At 40.4% G+C, this 23,236-nt stretch overlaps 1 protein-coding gene across 1 annotated transcript; it reads right to left on the reverse strand.

The window, feature by feature from the left end:
• On the reverse strand, positions 1 to 7,336 carry gltpd2b (glycolipid transfer protein domain containing 2b). Its single transcript, XM_056236932.1, has 4 exons — positions 6,771 to 7,336; positions 3,108 to 3,166; positions 2,779 to 2,951; positions 1 to 789 (listed from the first exon to the last, which is right to left on the reverse strand). The coding sequence occupies exons 1-4, from the start codon at positions 6,838 to 6,840 to the stop codon at positions 153 to 155; spliced, it is 939 nt and encodes a 312-aa protein (XP_056092907.1). The 5' UTR covers positions 6,841 to 7,336; the 3' UTR covers positions 1 to 152.
• Positions 7,337 to 23,236: the final 15,900 nt, after the last annotated feature.

The raw sequence follows: 23,236 nt of genomic DNA on the forward strand, positions 1-23,236 counted from the left end.
CCAGTAAGATGGAAACAATAAGCCTTTATTTCTCCCATTTATCCAGCTATGTCTTCATTCTCTTCTTATAAAGGTTCAAAGTTCTAGTCTTGTATTTTAGCGCTCTGTTCTTTAGGATGGTCCCATTCTTATTTCCCTCTCTCTTTCTACACTCAGGGTAGATTCAGCATGCCGTGTTCCTTTAGAGCATCTTCATTTATCTTGTACACTTCTCCTATCGCTCTCACAACCCTGTTCAGTACCACAGTGGCTTCTGCCTGCGTTCCCACACACACCAACTTGTAGAAATAAGGTCGTTCAGGCATAGCAAGAAAGGCCAGCTCCGCTCCTTTTCTCACAAACCAGGTGTGATGGTGGGCCAGTGTGCGCTGGTAAGTCTCTTTGCAGAGGTCAGAAGGGCTACGTAGACGCTCTCCTTCAGTTGCATCCTTCCCTAGTTCCTGCAGGAAGTTTTGCAGCCAGAGCAGAGCGCGGTGTAAGCGTAGAATGGTCCTGCAGCCTGAGTTCGTCTGCTGGTGAAAATCCACTAAACCATTCTCCAACTCCCATTTAATCATAGACCGAACAGATGTGTATCCAAATGAGAGGCTGTGGTTTATTTCAGAGTAGCTAGACGATCTGTTATGAGATGACACTATGACTGTGTCTCCTTGCTGAGTCATTTTTCTGTCTTTCATTTTCTTCTCTGCCTCTTTTTCTGCTTTTTGTGCCAGGTCACGGATGATGGTGGTTTTTGACTCAATTTCTTGTGAAATTAAACCCACCATTGGCCCCAAGGCTTCCAAAAACCTTAAATGCACAGAAAAGAGGAGAGATATTTTGAACATGCATGTTTCTACTTTATTTATGATATTATTAATTAAAGAGTTGCAGTTCTCAGATTTGATTGGCCAGTTGGTGTTGTGAAAAGAGTAGTATGTCCGAATTCATATGGTGTGTCCCAATTCATGTACTTGTGCACTATTTTATACTTCCGTTTTGTAGTATAAAGAGTGTGAGTATGTGTGTTTACAGTGGAAATTCCACAAAAGAAAAAGCACTTAAAATACCCAGATGATACACTTAATTCACCAAAAAAATAAGAGTGAAGTAAGTGTGCAATTTTGGACACTTCATGCACTGTGGCAGCTTTCCTTACAGCTATCAGACACCGATACTGGATGACAAAATAACCGTATCAATTCATACAATAGATGGATGCATGTAGTGCATAGTATAAGTGAATAGTGTATAGTACAGGAGTTCTCAGCTCTGACCCTCAAGGATCACTTTCATGCAGAGTTTTGCTCCAACCCTAATCACCTGAACACAGTAATCAAGGACTTAGGGATTAAGAAAGTTGCAGGTAGGTGAGTTTAATCAAGGTTGGAGCTAAACTCCGCAGGAAAGTGAACCTCTCAAACAAAGTTGAGAAGCCCTGGTTTAGTGTGACATTTGGGGCACAACTAGGCCAATAGTAGCCTATTTATAAAACATTAGGTGAAAAGTACCCGTATGACCTACTACGTCTGGCGAGATTCTGAAGCTTGCATCTGATGGACTCTTTACTATTCCATGAGGCCATGGGAGAGGGGTTGTGAATGGGAGTGAAGTGACACAACTGACGCAGACGCATTGTCACATGACATTGAGACACCAATTTTATACTCATACTAGCTATATAATAGTAGCCTACATACTTTTGTAATGGTACAGAGGTAAGTTCTTCAAATGTACCTACTTTTGCTTTTTAGACGCAGCTAGTAACTCTTTCTGCAAGTTACATTGGTAATCCAGTTGGTGGCGACAAGTGACTTTTGAGTGAGTTGTTGAATCATTAATTTAACCGATTTGTACAACATTGTTTAATTCTGGAACGAAACACCACTAATGCGTGTTGCTCAGAGACATCAGAGACTATTTATATAGAGACATGCCACTTCCCCAATCCTTAATACAACTATATAGGGAAAACCCGTAACGCCAAAGATGGCGGTTGTATGCACATGCCCCGCCCCTCCCGCTGGAAAGCCAATCGTCTGCTTTTAACAGTCAAGCCGGAAAACATTTAAGCCTATCGTCTGGTTCCACTGACGCATGCGCACAGTTGAGGTTTGCGACAGCGGAAAATATGTTACTGTTTGAAAAGGCGGCAGATTTGATGTGTTAGTTGTGTAAATATCAGACATCCCAAGTCTCCCGGAAGTTCCGGGAGTCTCCCGCAGATTGATAGAGGCTCCCTGATGACCGCAAATTAGTTCAAATCTCCCGGAATCTAGAGCGAGCGAGCAGTAGCGCGCGCACGACAGAGAGCGAGAGAACCCTTGCGCATGCGCAGTAAAAGTATAACCTGTGGGGAAAAGGGCGTTTTAAACCTTATTTTGGGGCAAAGTCATCCCACTTTTTCAGCCATTTTTTTCATATTTTATTAGTGTTTGTATACATGCAGTTTTTATGTCCCGGTGACCAGTGAAAGTGCAGTTCTGGGTCTCTGCCCCCGTCATTTAGATAGGAGCCTGGTCTTGTTAGTCCGAAATAGCTGCCCGGAGGCGTTGCCAAGATGGCGGCCGAGTGGCATGACTTGCCTAAAAGGACTTTGGAGACATGCAACGGTTCATGCTTGCTTTGCAACTTGTTGGTAAAAAAAAAAAATGCTCAAAATAATATGTCTAAAATATAAGTTATGCAGTATTAACTTGTTTATTGAAGTTCGTGTTCTTGATCGTGCTGCTCGTATGTTATAGCTTTGGGATATGTAGCATAGCCAGCTATATGATGAGATTATGTCCGTTAACCTACCTGATAAGCTCATCCCAGCTTGCTAGGTACGGCTTTAGCAGCACATCATTGGCAGAGACTGGTGCTGCCTGCAGGTGAGCCAGCAAATAGGCAATTTGAAACCTCTGACCAGGACACACCCTCAGTGGAGCCTCACCTTTATCTGAACTATTAACTATAGCCAAAGATGGAGGCTGAGAAAAGACAAGAGGTGGAAACGTGAGATGGGAGAGTGGTGCAATAAAATGAGTGACAATAAATGGGCAAAGTTCCTGTTATCACGCACAAGCTGAAAATAACTGACAGCTTTGTGTTATATTGTGTTCTCTTTTATATTTTACCATTCTTACCTTGTTTTTTAGGCTATAAGCTATCGAACAAGCACCCCAGTGTTGCTCCAGGTTCCCATCTACAATGAGAGGCAGAGGATGAGAGAATACATTTTTTAAACAGGAAGAGAAAATAAAAAAGTAGCTAATACAGTCAAATCACAGTTTCACAGAGTGTAACTCCCACAGAAACACATTCAGGAGGGATGGGCAAGAGTAGCCTACTCGAACGTAACGATGATCAGTCATGAAAACGAGGATTGCCTGCCCCTGACTTAAAAAAAATATTCTGATTGGTTATTACGGCATCTGTGGTGGTTCCTGCGGTCTGATTTGTTAGCGTTAGCAGCACCCAGACCGGCGAAATAAAGTGAAACTGGATTTGAAAGCGCTCACTGTAGTGATGCCTGGAATCACTTTAATCATGACATAGTTAAGTGCAAAATGTGCAGCGCCAATCTATCATACACAAAACATTATAATGAGAACACGATTGTAATAGAATGTTGTAAATTCTCTGTGATTTCGTTTTTACAGCGTGCTATTAATGGAAGAGCGTGTCCACACCACACATCACGATCAAGATCATGTGCACATTCACGTCCTTTTGTGCATAATGTAAGTTGAAAGATTACTTTTATGATGTCAATATCTGAATAATCTCAAATATAAGACACGTTTGATTGAGTTTAATAACCAGCTATCAAAAAGTGTTCATTCTCTCTTCAGTGTCAGCTCAAATGCAATGTCCGACATTATTGACTATGATTGGGTAAATTGAGACAGTCATATTCCTTTTAGATAGGCTATTTCATTGATGATATGCAGCCGTGTTATTTCAAAAATTTTAACAGTAAGTCTATGTTTTATTTAAAGTTGTTTCTCATTATGCAAAAACGCTCAGTGATGACTAATCACTTTCTATCATGAAAAATAAAATTAAGTGCAATATGTGCAGCACCAATATACATGCAATCTGTGCTTTGCCCGTGTATCTGCGCGCTGGAAGAGCGCATCCAGAGTTGATCCCTTTCAAACCATAGACTGTAAAAAACTAGTCCACATGCGCATTTGCGTCCTTTTGTGCAGATGCAAGTTGTAATGTTACGTGTAGCCTATGTTATGTATCTAGGATTATTAATCTCATAGGATGTGTCATAGAATGTGCTTTAGTTTACTGGAGATCATTTAAAGGTGCAGTGTGTAGATTTTAGCGGCATCTAACGGTTCGGTTGCGAGTTGCAGTAAGGGCTCAGCCCACTGCTCACCCCTCCCTTTCGAAGAAGCTACAGTTGCTAAAACTGGACAAACATATCGTCGTCTGAGACAGCAGAGAATAGCCAGAGTAAGCCAAGTTTCTGTACCACAGTCCATTATAAACCACATCATGGATAAAGTTTACAAAGCCATAGTCAGGTGAGGATCAAGGTTCTTAATATATAATATAATAATAGTAATCAGGTGATTGTCTCACGAACGTAACCAGCACATTTCTCCCCACATAGCAAACCCATAATAGTCTACAGTGAGGGAGAAGAACCACATGAAACTATCCAACTACATATTTTTTCTAATAGCATAGTAAAAGTTTAGTTGGCTAATATGAGGGCTGTGGCTGAGCAGGTTAAAGCGTAAAGCATTGTTTATACTCGACGCGTCCGCATTAGCGCAAAGGTGCGCGCGGCAAAAATGACGTGATTGTAACAGTGTGCGTGCCTCCACACCCCCGAATTAATAAATAATAATGAATAAAAATATTGTTTTTTTTCTCTGGTTTTGAAAACTCTTCGCGATCGACTTAAAATGCTTCCAAGATCGACTTGTTGACCGCGATCGACGGGTTGGTGACTCCTGTAACGTTACTGTTTTACAGTCAATAGTACTAATCAGCTGATTGTCAAAGCCATAACACAGCGAGGGAGAAGAACTCAGTTACATGAAACAATCCAACTACATATTTTACACCACTGACAAGGGAAAAGTCACTACTCACGGTGTCTATGGCTAGCTTCTAGCTTTCTGCGGCTTCTCTTTCAAGGTAGTGACGAAACGCAGTCTGTAGCGCTGTTCGTTCGCTGTCGGCTACAGTAGAAACATGACGTCACAATATGTCGACCTTCATAGAAGGGGGTGCCCGCGGTATGTAGATATAAATGTCTAATTCTAAGGTAATAAAAACATAACGGTTCATTGAGTAAGGTCTTTATACACCACTGAACACATAGTTATGGATCTTATATTGCATTTCTGTCAATAGATCCTCAGAAATATTACACATTGCACCTTTAAGCTTCAACTTTACCTCAAGTAGCTATTCCTTTCAGATGTTTCTTTTCCGATAACATTCATAGCAGTGATATATGTTCATGTTTTAATAGAGACACGTTTTCCTGTCATTTTTTTATTTGGCAACATTAATTTTCGTTAATAGTCTTAAAATATTTTAATTTTCATGAGAGACACGCCCACCTTCCGAGTTGTAGCCTACTTGAGGCCTACTTGTTTTTTGAGACCTGTCAATGATCAAAATGTTGACAAAAATGCCCATCCCTATATCCTAGAGGTCTATAAACTGTAGCTATCACTGACTTGCATGAGATAAAGTAATCAATTGTAAATATTTATCTGAATATTAAAGGAATAGTTACCTCCAAAATAATAATACAAAACCTGTCATCTTTTACTCATCCTTATGCCATTTTAAACATAATGACTTACTTTTTTTTCATGGAAAACAAAATTACCTCTGAGACCTTGTTGTGAGTTGAACTTGAGAACTAAATAATTTCGTGATCGATCATTAAAAGATCAGACTCAACAAAGTAAAATTACATTTTAAAGTTAAATTCATAAATCTGGCACTTCTCTTTGCGCAGTGGAGTCAGACAGTCTTTTGATAAGGACACATAGCCTTATCATCACGCTTTGATTTTAGTTTGTTTGACAGCAATGGTGCAAAACACGACATTAAAGACCTTTTATGTTTTTATGGGAAGTTTAAATATACTTTCTGGCTGTCACAGTCTAGTTAATGAATGGGAAGCACTGAAATGTATTTGTGGTGGTCAATGTTGATATTGTGGCGAGTCGCCAGTCTCGCCACTGATAAATCAGTATGGGAAACACTGCAGCTACTTCTTTCATGAACACATATTTAAGATACAAAATAAGATAAAATATATTTTCAGCATCTGTTCATTGATGAGTGCATTGTAAAAAAATATGATCATGATGATGAGTCATGACAACGTTTTTACATTAACATTAAAATAATTTTAGCAATTTCAACCTGTAATACAAGATTCAACTCAATTTAAGTCAGCTTAATATAATTTAAGTTGAAATTACTTGAAAATTATACTAAAAAATGCAAGGTAGCTGAACTTAAGTTTAACTTTACAGTGTGATGGTCAATCAGCTCTGCTAACAGTCATACAGAGGGACAAGTATAACTCAATATCAACAAAACAAAATGATATTGACAATTGTAATTACATATTGATGTAATTACAAGCTTCGTTAAAATGAAAAGAAAACAATACTTCAAAAAAGAAAATCTATTAACCTGACCCCAGCTTTGGTGTGCAATAAAATCTGGCCTAAACCAATTGTACATGCATGCACGAAATATATTACATCGAGTCTGCTGAAGAACAAATCAGAAAAAAATATGGAAAAACTTACGTATCCACATGGAGCCAAGCAAAAGGAGGATGAAGACAATAGCAACACAAGCCCTGAATTTGACTCCCATAATGATCCACTGTCCTCCTCTCCGCTGCGTCTCCTCGGGTGGCCTCTCTTTCCTTCTCAGTCTATTCACTCACACTCTCTCCTCAGCATCTCTACACCACCACCACCACTGCGCTTAGTACCTTTCTTCTCTTACACAGTGTGTTTTTGATTGTTTCAATCTTCGCTAAAACTCAAATTGCCTGGTGAATCCTCACTCTCATGTTTTTACACTACTGCAGACGCAAATTCTATGTAACTTCCTGTTTTGTGTTACTCCTCTCTTTCTGCATCTCCTGTTTAATCCACCAGCCTAACTTATGCTAAGTTGTTTTTTTCATTATGTTGTTTTTCTTTCTCTCATCTCCTGTCCTGCTCTCTCTGTATTGTCAGTCTCCAATGATGTTGCTCAATCTGAGAGTCCATAGATTAGTCAGGAACAACAAATCACTCCTTATTAGGCAAGCCCTAAGCAAACTGTAGTAACCTTTACACCAACATGTACAGGCGCTACACACTTGTACAACGCGTGTCACAAAAAAATTGTGAAATCCTTAAATCCGCAAGGGAAGGTCCTGGTTTTTATTTGTCCAATATGTGCATCTCTCAACGAAAGAGAGAGAGAGAGGGAGAGATTTCTTTCTTCGACAGAAAATAAGGACTGTTTGAAAGATTCAAATGTCTCATTCAAATGTTGAATTTAAATGAGTCACATTCAAATGTTCTGGTTAGGCAGCTAAATAATGTTGTTGGTTTTTATTCTTTAATTACCTTCAATTCATATATTTGTATCCTTTCAGTGAAGCTGACACACTTTCCAAAGAGACCATGATGATTGTAAATTTAGAATGGCATTGTCATACAATTCAACCAATGTTAATCAAGTCAACACTGGACAGTCACTCTGACTTGAAATGTCAGTGGGCACCTTAAAAAAAAGCTGTCATGCCATAAAAACCTCACCACACTGGTTTGAAAGCTTTTCTCAGGATGTAATTTTTTGTCAATTAATTTGAAAGTTGCATTCAAAAGGGAGGGCTAAGATAATACACTCAGCTGAAAATTGCATTTTTAAGATCACTTATCTGTTTTAAAAATCCATTCAAAAATGTGATGACGTCACATAATAGCAGAATGCTAGCGTGTTCCGGCCAACAACGGCCCAACCTGTAAGAAATCGAAAGGACATAAGTAATCGTTCATTCGACTTTTGGCCTATAATCTATATTGAACTTGCGGAATCAACAATAAAATCTATGTTGATTCAACGACAAGCAGGAGAAAGAGATACATTTAGCCGTTTAGCTCTATTAACTATTAGTTCATTCTGCACTCGCCCGCGATCACCTCCAGTGGAATTCTAATGGAACTGCAACCAATATGATACACAATGGGGCTAATAGGAAGTGCCAAGGCTCTCCGTTAGACGGGCTCTGGCTCGCTCGACTGCAGAATCCAGCACGTGCGCCTTGCGCTCGCGAGAGTTTTTGGACATATGTCAGCATGACAGATCAGAGCAAGGCTGACCGACCCATAGATATCCATAATAAAGGCTAGATGTCTCGTCCGCGCTGCTGGCCAATGGAGGTCGACGTCCGCACCTGGCGGCCATCTTGTCACAGGTAGCTCGCTCACTCGTAACATTGTGTTTTAATGGTGCATGTACTTTTTAAATAACCATAACTTGCTCAATTTTCTACCGATTTTCAAACGGTTTGGTTTGCTATAAACGTCAGACATGTAGTTATGACAGTGGCAGTGCACACTTATGAATAATAAGTGTATCAATAAAAAAACATCCAGAATTATAGCCATGTTAATAACGTTTGTAAGAAACCAAACCGTTTGTAAATCCGTCAAGATTTCAACGAGATAAGAGTATTTGTGTTGGTGCTGATCACTCATCTTACATCAGGTACCACAGAGCCCGCCAGAAAGCTTGCCTGTGACAAGATGGCCACCGGTGGTGACGATAGAGACTCCACCGTAAGACATCTAGCCTTTATTATGGATATCTATGGACCGACCGCTCTGACACATTTCTAACTGGCATGCATCTTGCGCTGATCACCGTTGATCGGTTCTGCGCAGATTTTGCTCATCTCAAACAAGCCTATAGTCATATTTTTTAAGGGGTGGTTGCTTAAAGGCTTGTCAGCAAACGGCTACTGTTTGATTGGCTAACGTCATTGCACAGGAAACAAAAGACTTGTTAGAGATGAGAAAAATCTGCGCAGAACCGATCACCGGTGATCACCGCGAGATGCATGCTGGTTAGAAATGTGTCCAAGTGCGGTCCGTCCAAGGGGGTAATCTCCATGGTAATCCCAAGGGGGTAATCCATCAGCCGGAAACTGAAGCTTCCTCTGGGGGCCACCGTTGTAGCAGACCATCACCTGCTGTTAGCATTCCATTGACTCCCATTCTATTTGGCGTCACTTTGACAGCGAATAACTTTACATCTGAGGCGTCCAAAGACTCCATTTGTCCATTATTAATTTCTAAAGAAACACCACAATGTATAAAAGGCTCCAACGATTGCGTCATAACCTCTCTGTCTATGAGGCAATTGGGGGGACATGGAGGCATAAAGTCAAGGGAGAAGCCCATAGATAGAGAGTCCATAAAAGCAACGGGACAAAATATTTAAACAACGGATTTGTTTCAGATTTCAATTCAGATTCCTCTTGGCACAGCTACTAGAAGACTTACAACTGTCAGACAGGTTGCTCACGTCACATCTATGTCGTCAAGCTCAGTTTGAACCTGCATGCGGTTCGCTCAGCCATCAGGAAGTGAGTGCTTCTAATCAAGGGGGTAATCCATCAGCCGGAAGTTAAAGCTGCCTCCGGGGGCCGCCATTGTAGCTGGCTATCACCTGCTGTTAGCATCCCATTGACTCCCATTCATTTTGGCGTCACTTTGACAGTGAATAACTTTACATCTGAGGCGTCCAAAGACTCAATTTGTCCATTGTTTATTTCTAAAGAAACACGACAATGTATAAAAGGCTCCATTACTTTGTATCTTACGTTATGGCCCCGTAGAAGCCATTCTTGTAAAAATAGGCTAACGATTGCGTCATAACCACGGGACGCTCTGTCGCACAGTAGAGAAATTACCGTATAGACAGAAGTAGAAGCTCGTAGGCAATCGTTTACTGTCTATGAGGCAATCGGGTGGACATGGAGGCATAAAGTCAAGGGAGAAGCCCATAGATAGAGAGTTCATAAAAGCAACGGGACAAAATATTTCAACAACAGATTTGTTTCAGATTTCAATTCAGATTTGTCCCGACACAGCTACTAGAAGGTCAGAACGGTTGCTCACGTGACAACTACGTCGTCAAGCTCAGTTTGAGCCTGCGCAGTGCGCTTGGCTATCAGTAAGGGAGTGCCCATGTTGGGCTTCAACTCTCTCCGTTGAAATCAACGGGGTCGCTGTGTCCATTTCTTTTACTGTCTATGCTTCTAATCAGTAAAAGAAATGGACACAGCGACCCCATTGATTTCAACAGAGAAAATTGAAGCCCGTTAAAAGCTGATCGCCTGGCGTACTGCGCAGGCTCAAACTGAGCCTGTCACGTGAGCAACCTGTATGTCTTCTAGTAGCTTTTTCAAGTGAAATCTGAATAATTCCCTTCCAAATCTCACAGAGACGGAGAGAGTGAGTATTAGCTGTCCATGAGCTAGCAGCAGGATCAACTTTATGACTCTCTATGGGCTTCTCCCTTGACTTTATGCCTCCACGTCCACCCGATTGCCTGCAAGCCTCTCCTCCTGTCTATACGGTAATTTTTCTACTGTGCGACGGAGAGTCGGTTCGTTATGACGCAATCGTTAGCCTATTTTTACAAAAACTGCTTCTACGGGGCCATAACGTAAGATACAAGGTAATGGAGCCTTTTATACATTGTGGTGTTTCTTTAGAAATAAATAATGGACAAATGGAGTCTTTGGATGCCTCAGATGTAAAGTTATTCGCTGTCAAAGTGACGCCAAAATGAATGGGAGTCAATGGAATGCTAACAGCAGGTGATAGTCTGCTACAATGGCAGCCCCCCCGGGAGGCTTCAGTTTCCGGCGGATGGATTACCCGCTTGGAGGCAAGGCGCATCTCAAACAAGCCTATTTGCATGCTTAGCTCAATTGGCCAGCTGTCCCCAGCTGGCGTTAGCCCATAAGATTTCAGCGAAAGTGGACAAAGGTAGAGTTCCCATATAGGCCTACGTCACAGCTGACATAATGTTGAGTTACCCCCTTGAAAGGGAACTCGTGTCAAGTAACGTATATCTTCGTGTAAACGTACCATCAGTCTCCAAATTCGCTCACACGTTTTCATTTACTCCAAGTGAACTAATGGACTTTTGACACAAAACTGAAGGAAAATTGACTCAAATGTAGAATGAATCGAATGAACTGTTTTAACAGATTTCCCAACAATATTTTGAAGATCATATAATCTAACTAAGACTTTTTTCCCCAATCTCCGAAGTGGGCTACCACAATAATTTCAAGAACACATACAGCAGTGGTTCTAGGGGCCCACTAGGGGTCCTTAAACAACCAAGGGGGCTGCAGGATGACTTAAGGTATTTAACTTTACTAGTTATTATTTATATAAATAATATAACTATAATCTAAATTAAAATGCAAAAAATAGACAAAATCAAGATGTAAACTGCAATATATTTCTTTTAAATAACTACTGTTTTTACTTAAATAAACATCCAATTCTTGAAATTTCTGGAATCACAAAATGATGGTTAATAATTGAATACATCAATAAAACCAAAGCTAAGTGCAAGTTGTTCTTGCTGTATCTAAAGTGCTGCAAAGAACCATTGAAAAACCTTTGAGTGTAGCAGAGCTACCCCTGCTGGACTATTTTTAATTTATTTATTTATTACTTAAAGAATAAATGTGTAATTGAGGAGCAGGTATGCAAGCAACCCTTGTATCTACCAACATTTGTGCAGGAGGCTTTTCACCTAACAATTTGGGATGTTTGCTACATGCTAATGGTGAGATTAATCCAATATGATCAATACATTTTGGTAAGACACATTTAGAAAATGAAGTCAAAAAGTCACTGCTCATGACACTTATCACATGCATCTTTGACATTCTCATTTGGCAAAGACAGTGTGTCACGTTTCCCTGGATGTGGAGCTTCCGGTTGCCCACATAGAACATGGTTCAATTTCAGGTCATATTAATAGTACACAAAGGAGACAGGAATTCATGCTCCGGTAAACCCACCAACAAGCTTTGCAATCCAGTAATACTTAAGCTCATGTACCTTGTACCACTTAAGCCCAGTGGCCAGCAACTGGCCAAGCAATGCGTCGATGCCAGTTGGCTCATACAGAATGTAAATAAAACAAAAATACATGAAATAAACAACATGATTCCATAATCTAATTTAAATGGCATCAAAGAGCCAGACCTCTCATGTTATTCAAGTCTGTGTGCATATGATTATTTAAACACCTTGCAGTAAAGCATGGTGGCTATTTAATTTGAAATGCTCTCTATGGTGTACAGACATTCTTTATAACCGACCTGTCACGAATCTCCTCAGAGACTGGGATGTTGAGATCCAAATGCAGCTTTATTTAAGGTGTAATCCAAACACGTAATCCAATGAACAGGCAAAAGGTCAAAACACAGTAAGCAGTCCAAACAAACTAAACAAACAAACAAACAAACAAACAAACAAACAAACAAAACAGGCAGGGGTCAGAGGCAAAAGAGAAATCCAGGGAACAGGCAGGGAATCCAAAAACCGGGGAACAGGGAACCAGGGAGAAACGCTCGGATATGCAGTGTGACTAACATACAAAACTTCGCCATGATGAATGAATGACCAGGGAATAAATAGACTGAAACTAACAAGAGAATGAGACACAGGTGTGATGCAATCAGTGATAATGAGACACAGGTGTGATGCAATCAGTAATGAGTCCGGGCAGTGGGTATTGGGAAATATAGTCTGTAATGGAGTGTTAATAGTCTAGTGTGGAGTACCCTCAGGTGGCTCTCAAGGGCACTCCAGTAGGTACCGTACAGACTGCGTTCCAGTCCACTTTTAGACACTTGCGAACTTCCCTAAGCACTTCCCCTCGGGGGAATCCCTGCCTGTAAAGAGCCATAAGTCACTTTTCTTTACATAGATGCGGAAGAAATAATTGTGTGCATTAAGCAATCAATAAATAATTAGAAGTAAATAATTTTATATGTGTAATATAATATTTTGTATTAACGATGATGTCATTTCCGGCAATGACAGTTAGTTTTTCTTGTGAAGCAATGTTGGAGCGATACAGTTTTTTGACCGTGTAACATTTTCCAGTTAATTTTGTTATTAAACTTGACCGAAAAGAAGTTGCTGGACTATGGTATGTTATTCGAGTTCAAATCACGCTCACCTAAACATGAAGAAGTAACAAAGATGAATATCAAGACGGATTGCTATCACATTGAAAGTCAAAAAACTCGCACGATGGATAAGAAAACTGAAGCGGCGCGGGCGGCACGCACTTGAACCGTGACGTCGTTGGAAAGGACTTGTCTGTGAATGAACATTGCAACGTTTCATGATCGTGGATTATGAATATCGGACATTGATGCTCCTACGGTGGATTTAATTAAACAGCCCGTCACAGAGAAGACCGTTGTCACTCTACAAAGTTTCATTATTTGAGGTAACGGACTTTGAACCAGCTATTAAGTTTACAAATGCATGTTTGAAGAAGCTGAAATGCACACGTTTGATACAGAAAGGTAATTAGATTGCTTTTAATCGTGTGCAAGCAGTTTGCATTGGTAGAATTAAGATGGCTGAAGGAGGAGAGGATAACGTTGCCGTTTTTGAACACAAGAGGGCGCCTAAACCAACCGAAAGAGCATTACTGCCCTACAAAGGCAAAAGACCTTAACTCACCAGAGTGTGAAACTGAGAAAAATGACTTTAAAGTTTTTTTGTTGTCCAGCCAATTGTATGATAGGTAGGACAACGAAAATTTGCCAAGTAGTTGTCATAATGAATATATTTATCTACATTAAAAAAATTTTAGCTCAAACTTGACCTTTGACCCTTATTCGGAAGTTACTGTATTCTGCCTTTGCATTATCTGCAAAACAATAATGGGTCATACAAAGGCTAAATACCTTAACTTCTAATTTATTGACCATTTTGGCTTTTATCACTCTATACAAACATTTATATGATAACAACGATAGCCTTAAAATAACATTTAGTAAGTTCTGTCTAGTAAGGGTTAATATTACATCAATAGTTACAAAATATTACAAAATAAAAAAATAATGAGAAAGACCTTAACTCAGAGTGTGGAACTGAGAAAAATGACTTTAAAGATTTTCAGTTGTCCCTCCAAATTAATTATAGGTAGGACACTGTAAATCTGGCAATTAGATGTTTTAGTATTGAAAATGATCTACATAAAAAAATCTTGAGCTCAAACTTGACTTTTGACCACTATTTTAAAGTTACTGTACACTCTGCCTTTGCATTGTCAGCAAAAAGTGAGAAGTCATGCCAAGTCAAAAGGCAGTAACTTCCACATTATCAATATTTGGTTGCTGATCACCATTAACAAAATCATTATAGTAACACCTGTATAAAATCTAGTGATCATGGCATTTATTTTGTATGATTTACACTTATAGACATCTACTTATTGCTACCCTGTGCTTTGGTTGCATTCTGGTGGCATTATTAATACATGAGACATGGCAAAATACCTCCATAGCGGTAAGATCTTCAATTGGTACCGAGTGGCATAAGACTTGATAAACGCGCGTTCAAAATGATCACGATAAAACAGGTCCTCGCGCACATTCGACCCAGGGACTCGTTTATAGTATATTCGTGTTCGAAGGTGTCATGCTCCTCGTACGTTCACGAAAAGTACGAAGTACGAACGCAGTGCTTTCCATCTTGAGACTCGGTGAGGAGCGCGCTCTGGACTACCTAGACGACTAATGCATTTATAGCACAACCTTCTGTGTTCTGCGTCTTTTCAGTAGCGGTGGTTTCAGCTGTCTGCCCTATTATTGTGCAGTGCACTTCGCTCGTCCCGCGGATTTATTCCGGACAGTGTGATTGTAGGTACAACCCGCTTGTAACAGCTTGTCTGATGTTGTATGCACCAGCAATTCTTGCTTCATTATGTTGTATGCACCAATATACCGTTGTTGCTTCATTATTATCACTCCCTGTGACATATTAGTCCTGCGTTGGCCCGACTGTGTTCAGGGCGGAGCTGAAGGCGCCGGCAAAGTTTTGGCACTCTGCCAGCTAGATGCATGATTGTTTCAACCAGGTCCGGTACCCGATCTGGGTGAGGCGGGGCTTTAGTTCTTTGTTGTATTCACCTGCTACGGCGTGTGTAACATTTTTTCTGTCAACTCTGCATATATCATTCGCGATGGATAGCCTATCGCACGTTTGTCGATGGAGCGGGTTCAGACCATACTAAATGTTCTGACCGCATTTGTGCTGGACAAAGCTCTGAGGACATCAGAAGTTACAGGGACTGATGGCAGCTGTACAAAGTACACCGGCTACATCGTAATTTCAATTTTAATGGAGAGCAAAACAAAGGCAGAACACCGTACAATCTGAAAGGTAGCATATTTGATAGAACGCCAGCACCGTAACTTCATATTGACGCGCGGCTAAACAAAGGCAGAGTACCGTAACTCAAAATGAGCGTTCCAAAACAAATCCAAAGAGCGGTAACTGGTGTTACGGTGTTCTGCTTTGGTTTCTCACGGGCTTTTGGAAGTTACTGTTAAGACAACCCATTATTTTCTCGAAAAAACGACGGAATTGACTCAAGATACTTATCCACATGATAAAGGGGGTCTTGAATGTGCCAAAAATATAAAAAACTAATTTTCGACCAAACACGAAGTTACGGTCTTTTGCCTTTGCACGGCAGATTAGAGGAGCAACTGCACAGACGCATTGGACAGAGAAGAGCGAAATTATCAGCTCTTACCAGTAAGATCAACGCTATTGAAAAGTTGATGATTGATGAAGAAAATCTGCAGAATGTACAAGATTTGATGCAATTTGACTTTGTACAATTGATAACTGAGTTTAAGGATTTAAATTCACAAATTCAAGACATTTTGCCTCAAGATGAAAATATTGCAGATCAACAAAATTGGTTTCAGCCTAAAATGGATTCCATGAGACTTTTCGAAAATAAAACAAACAACTGGATTGCTGCTGTTGGTGATAAAAAAGGCCAAGATGGAGAGGTTGATGTGGAGGATGATGTTTCTCCTCATGACAGTGTCTCACAAGTATCTGTGAAAAAGAGGGAATCTAAAAAGAAGTGTGATTCAGATATTGAAAGTCGATCTGTTTTCTCCTCCGTATCATCTGCATATGCACGTGAAGATTCAAAACGTGCAGCCCTGATAGCAAGGGCAGCTTCCTTAAAGAAAAAACAACAACTTGAAATCGAAAAGATGCAACTCATAGCCAAAATGGAGGAACTTGAAATAGAAACAGCGCTTGCAGAAAGCAATGCTAAATTAAAAGTTCTGAAAGAACATGAAAACTCAGAAGATGGCAAATGCAGTATACAATCTAAGTCAACAAGGGGAATCCACCAGAAGCCAAAAGAACTTAAAACAGAGCAGATTGACGATTCATCAGGTCATTCGTCTGAGAAAGAAATAAAAAAGAAAGTCACCTCAAATCCAGTCTTTCTTGCACCGCTACAATCGGACACATCTAGGGCCACAGACCACAGCAGTAATCGTCAAGCAGATGACAACATTATTCAAATTATGCAGAAGCAAAATGAACTAACAGAATTGCTTGTGAAACAACAGACACAAATTCAGCTTCCAAGTAAAGACATTCAAGTGTTTACTGGTGATCCACTGACGTTCAAATCCTTCATCAGGTCCTTTGAGCATACCATAGAACATAAAACAGACAATGAAAAAGACAAGCTATATTATCTAGAGCAATACACCACTGGAGAGCCACAAGAAATAGTAAGAAGCTGTGAATATATGTCATCAAGCAAGGGTTTTAAAGAAGCAAAACGATTACTGCAAAGGCATTATGGAGACGAGCTAATCATAGCAAGTGCTTATATTGATAAAGCTCTAAAGTGGCCTCAGATCAAGTCTGATGATGGAAAAGCCTTAAGTGCATATGCTCTGTTCTTGATTGGTTGTCGGAATACAATGGAAGATGGAGAGTTCATGGAGGAAATGGACAATCCTACCAATATGAGAGTTATACTTTCAAAGCTACCATACAAGATGAAAGAAAGGTGGCGATCAGAAGCTTATGACATCAAAGAGCGACAAGGAGTAAGAGCAAGATTTACTCACTTGGTTATCTTTATTGATCGTCAAGCTAAAGTGGCCATGGACCCCCTCTTTGGTGACATAATAGACCATCGCAATGTTGTGGCAGAAAAAGTGAATCGAAAAGAGAAGTATCCTATTAAAAAAGGAATAACAAGGAGCAGCTTTGCTACCAACATTTGCATGGAGGAAAGAAAACCTCAATATGCGTCAAAGAAACAGGTCAGTCCACCCAAGATGCTCAATGCCTTTGAGAAACCATGTATGTTTTGCACAAAGGATCATGCTCTCGGGTTATGTAGTGAAATAAAGGAGCAGCCACATATGGTGCGTGTGGAATTCCTGAAGTCTAAGGGCTTATGCTTTGGATGCTTAACTCAAGGCCATATTAGTAAATCTTGCAAAAAGAAAATGGAGTGTAAAGAATGTTCCCAAAAACACCCAGGCATTCTACACATTAAGGAGAATCTAAAAGAAACAAAAGATGTTGAAATACCAGACAGGAAGATCTCATGTGCTCAAGTCTCTCTTAACCACCAATCAAGTGATTGCACAGAATATACTGTAGAGGAGATAACTGTGTGCTGTCAATAGTGCCAGTAAAAGTCAAGTCAAACAAGGGTGACAGAGTTGTAGAAACTTATGCTTTCCTGGATGCAGGAAGTACAGCTACATTTTGTACGGAGGAATTGCAAAGGAAACTGAACCTGAAAGGAAAGCCAACTCAGATTCTGCTGAGCACTATGTGTCAAGATAAGCCAGGAGAGCAGAAATTAATAAACAGTTTCATCCTTACAGACTTGGAAGTGTGCGCGTTGGAAGACACAAAGTACTTTGAGTTACCTAAAGTTTTCACACACAGCAGTATCCCTGTTCAAAATGAGAACATTCCTAACCAAGAAGACATCAGAAAATGGCCATACCTAAGCAAAGTAAGCATACCTAATATCGATTCAAATGTAGGTCTTCTAATTGGAGCCAACAATTCAAAGGCAATGGAACCATGGTACATCATCAACAGCCAACAAGATGGACCGTATGCTGTAAAAACTGCACTAGGATGGGTAGTGAATGGACCCATCAAAAAAGAAAGCAACACTTCAGAAAAGTCCAAACTGCCACATCATTCAGTTAATCGGCTCTCAGTGGTGGAAATAGAGCAATTGTTGATTCAGCAGTACAATACTGATTATCCAGAGCGCCACTATGAAGAGAAAGAGGAAATGTCCCTGGAGGACAAACAGTTCATGCAAGTAGTGCAGGAAAAGACTAAGTTTGAGGATGGACATTACTGTGTGAAACTACCATTGAAAAATGAAGCAGTTAAGATGCCAAACAATCGAAGTGTTGCTGAACTGCGTGCAGCAACCTGAAGAGAAAGCTTCAAAGAAACTCAAGTTTGCTTGAAGACTACAGTAGCTTTATGAAGAGCATAATAGAGAAAGGATATGCAGTTAAAGTTCCCACAGAACAGCTTGGTCGCAGCGACAGCAGAGTGTGGTATATACCACACCACGGGGTGTACCACCCAAAGAAAAACAAAATTTGAGTGGTTTTCGATTGTACTGCTTCGTTTCAAGGCATGTCTCTGAACGGTCAATTGTTACAAGGTCCAAACCTCACAAACACACTTATTGGTGTCCTTGCCAGATTTAGAGAAGAACCGATAGCCATGATGGCAGATGTGGAATAGATGTTCTATCAGGTGAGGGTTCCAGAGGAGGACGCAGATCTGCTTCGCTTTCTTTGGTGGCCAGAGGGCAAGCTGGATGCACCTATAGAAGAATTTAGGATGATGGTGCATTTATTCGGAGCCGCTTCGTCACCTAGCTGTGCCTCTTATGCATTGAAAAGGACAGCAGAGGACAGAAAAGATGTAGCATCTCCAAAGGCTGTCGAAACAGTTTTGCACAATTTTTATGTGGACGACTGCTTGAAATCTGTGTCTACAGAACAAGAAGCAATTGACTTAGCAAAGGGTGTTAGAAATTTGTGTGCTGAAGGAGGTTTTTGCTTAATAAAGTGGGTAAGCAATAGTAGGAAAGTATTATTGTCCATCCCAGAAGAACAAAGGGCCAGTGGAGTAAAGGACCTGGACTTGGATCAGGATTCTCTGCCCATCGAGAGAGCACTTGGCATGCAGTGGTGTACAGAAAAAGACACCTTCACATACGACATCAAGGTACAGGAGAAGCCGTTGAGTAGAAGGGGTATTCTCTCGGTTGTTAATTCAATTTATGATCCTCTTGGGTTTCTGGTGCCACTCATCCTACCAGTCAAGCTCCTTCTAAGGGATATGTGCAAACAAGGATATGGATGGGATGAACAGATTGAGGGCAAGCGTGCTGATCAGTGGGTCAAATGGCTAGAAGACCTAAATCACCTCTCAGACTTCCAGATCGAAAGGTGCGTAAAACCAGAGAAGTTTGGTAATACATCAGAAGCGCAGCTGCATCATTTCTCTGATGCCAGTGAGAATGCTTACGGCACAGTCACTTATCTGGTACTTTCCAATGACAAAAATCAAAAACATTGTTCCTTGTTGATGGGAAAGTCAAGAGTTAGCCCACTCAAGCAAATCACAATCCCTAGACTTGAACTGACAGCAGCAACCATAGCCGTCAAAGTAGACAAAATACTAAGACAAGAGCTTCAAATCCCGCTACAGCGGTCTGTTTTCTGGACAGACAGCACTACAGTGCTTAGTTACATCGACAATGAGAGTGCGCGCTTCAAAACATTCGTAGCAAACAGGATCTCACTAATAAGAGATGCTACTACTCCATTACAGTGGAGGTATGTCAGGACATCACAAAACCCCGCAGATCAAGCTACCAGAGGTCTTAAAGCGAAGGACTTTATACAAGAAGAAACGTGGGTTAAAGGACCCAACTTTTTGTTGAAACCAGAAGAAGAATGGCCACAAAGACCGGATCAATTGAGTCAAAATGCACAATCAGACCCTGAAATCAAAAATGAGTTCAAGGTCAATATTCTCAACATGAGAGAAAACAATGACGTTCTGAGTAAGTTAACTCATTATTACTCAAGCTGGTTTCGTCTGAAAAAGGCAGTGGCATGGATGCTAAGACTCAAGGAAACACTGTTACAATTGTGTAAAGCAAGAAGACAGTTTCAAGAATCCATTGCACAATCAGAGAAAGACCCAGAAAAACAATCATTCCTCCTACAGGAGCAGATGCGAAAGTTCAGATCAACAATGGAGAAAAAGTCACTGAGACTGAAGGACTTGAATCAAGCTGAAATCCAGTTAATTCAACACAGTCAAAAACAACAATTTCTGAATGAAATTGAGGCTCTGAGAAAGAATATTCCTGTTAAGAGGAAAAGTCAGCTGTACAAGCTTGATCCTGTGCTTCAAGATGGGATACTAAGAGTGGGTGGGAGACTCAACAAAGCAGCCATGCCAGAGGAATCTAAACATCCCGCAATCCTCTCAAAGGGCTCCAGGGTTTCAATTCTCATTCTAAACGACATTCACCAAAGATGTGGTCACTGTGGTAGAAACTACATGTTATCTACTCTCCGACAAAAATTCTGGGTCCCGCAAGCCAACTCAGCAATTCGGAAGCTTATACATAAATGCTCAGTTTGTCGCAGATTCAATGGAAGAATTGGAGAGCAAAAAATGGCAAGTTTGCCAGAAGACCGCTTGCTACCTGATAAACCCCCTTTCACGAATGTGGGCGTAGATTATTTTGGACCCTTCGATGTAAAACGGGGCCGGAATACTGTGAAAAGGTATGGAGTGTTGTTCACTTGCCTAACAATCAGAGCAGTACACATTGAGATCGCTGATAGTCTGGACACTGATTCATGCATAAACGCTTTAAGGCGTTTTATAAGTAGAAGAGGACAGGTGTCAGTCATGCGCTCAGACAATGGCACAAATTTTGTTGGCGCAGAAAGAGAGTTGCGAGAAGCACTGAGAAACCTGGACCATAACAAAATCGAAAAGGCACTGTTACAAAAAGGGATCGAATGGATCTTCAACAGCCCAACTGCTTCTCATCAAGGTGGTGTTTGGGAGCGACAAATCCGTACTGTAAGAAAGATACTCAACGCTCTCTTAAAGGAACAGACTATCAATGAAGACAGTCTTCATACCATCATGTGTGAAGTGGAAAGCATCATCAACAACAGACCAATAACTAGTACATCAGAAGATCCAAATGACCTTGAGGCTCTAACGCCTAATCATTTATTGTTGTTGAAAACACAACCAAGCTTACCACCAGGTGTCTTTAACAAGGAGGACCAATATGCGAGAAAACGTTGGAGACAAGTACAGTATCTAGCAGACTTGTTCTGGATAAGATGGACTCGTGAGTACCTGCCCATTCTTCAGGAACGCAGCAAATGGTCAAGATTTAAAAGGAACTTTGTACCTGGTGATGTGGTGTTAATTGTGGACAGTTCCTCCCCTCGCAATTCATGGATAATGGGAAGAGTAATTCAAACTTTACCAGACTCCAGTGGAACTGTACGTCGTGTAAAGCTAAAGACCAAAACAAGTACACTGGAGAGACCTGTAAATAAGTTGTGCTTAATTCAAGAGGCAATTTAAGCTTACAGTCTAACATAGAATTATCAAGAGTATGATAATCTAAGAAAAGGTTGAAAGTTAATTCTTATGTATACATGTTCAAGTCTAATGGCTCTTTAGTATTAGGATGTTTATAGTAATTGTTTGGTCTCTTGACCAACCTATTAGGGGCCGGATGTGTAAGAGCCATAAGTCACTTTTCTTTACATAGATGCGGAAGAAATAATTGTGTGCATTAAGCAATCAATAAATAATTAGAAGTAAATAATTTTATATGTGTAATATAATATTTTGTATTAACGATGATGTAATTTCCGGCAATGACAGTTAGTTTTTCTTGTGAAGCAATGTTGGAGCGATACAGTTTTTTGACCGTGTAACATTTTCCAGTTAATTTTGTTATTAAACTTGACCGAAAAGAAGTTGCTGGACTATGGTATGTTATTCGAGTTCAAATCACGCTCACCTAAACATGAAGAAGTAACAAAGATGAATATCAAGACGGATTGCTATCACACTGCCGCCATTTTGAAGTGCGTTCCACTTCGTGAAGTGAACGAGGGAAGTTTATATGGACAGACACTCGTTCCCTCGATTTAGACAGAGGGAGCGAGTCCACTTCATATGTACACTTCAGGCATCTATATGTCCCACAATGCAGTACGATTGTGACGTAACCACAGATCGTCTAATCACCACCACAACAAACACTCTATGATATATTAATTATAATTTATGTATTTATTTTAAAATAACCCAAACACACCTAGGCCTATATACATGTGGATGCTGCATTAAACAAATTCTTAAAGGGAAAAAAAGTAAATAATAAATCAACTCATAGCTGATTCAAAGTGATCAAGGGCTTAGGACGTTCCAGTTCAGCTCATTGTGGTTTCCGCCATAGACAGTAAAAGAAATGGACACAGCGACCCCATTGATTTCAACGGAGAGAGTTGAAGCCCAACATTGGTTCTCACTTCCTGATAGCCAAGCGCACTGCGCAGGCTCAAACTGAGCTTGACGACGTAGTTGTCACGTGAGCAACCGTTCTGACCTTCTAGTAGCTGTGCCGGGACAAATCTGAATTGAAATCTGAAACAAATCTGTTGTTGAAATATTTTGTCCCGTTGCTTTTATGAACTCTCTGTCTATGGGCTTCTCCCTTGACTTTATAAATAGTCCATGTCCACCCGATTGCCTCATAGACAGTAAACGATTGCCTACGAGCTTCTACTTCAGTCTATACGGTAATTTCTCTACTGTGCGACAGAGCGTCCCATGGTTATGACGCAATCGTTAGCCTATTTTTACAAGAATGGCTTCTACGGGGCCATAACGTAAGATACAAAGTAATGGAGCCTTTTATACATTGTCGTGTTTCTTTAGAAATAAATAATGGACAAATGGAGTCTTTGGACGCCTCGGATGTAAAGTTATTCGCTGTCAAAGTGACGCCAAAATGAATGGGAGTCAATGGGATGCTA

This window comes from Rhinichthys klamathensis, unplaced genomic scaffold (genome assembly GCF_029890125.1).
Source record: "Rhinichthys klamathensis goyatoka isolate OS25496 unplaced genomic scaffold, OSU_Roscu_1.1 h1tg000473l_1, whole genome shotgun sequence".
Lineage (NCBI taxonomy): Eukaryota > Metazoa > Chordata > Actinopteri > Cypriniformes > Leuciscidae > Rhinichthys > Rhinichthys klamathensis.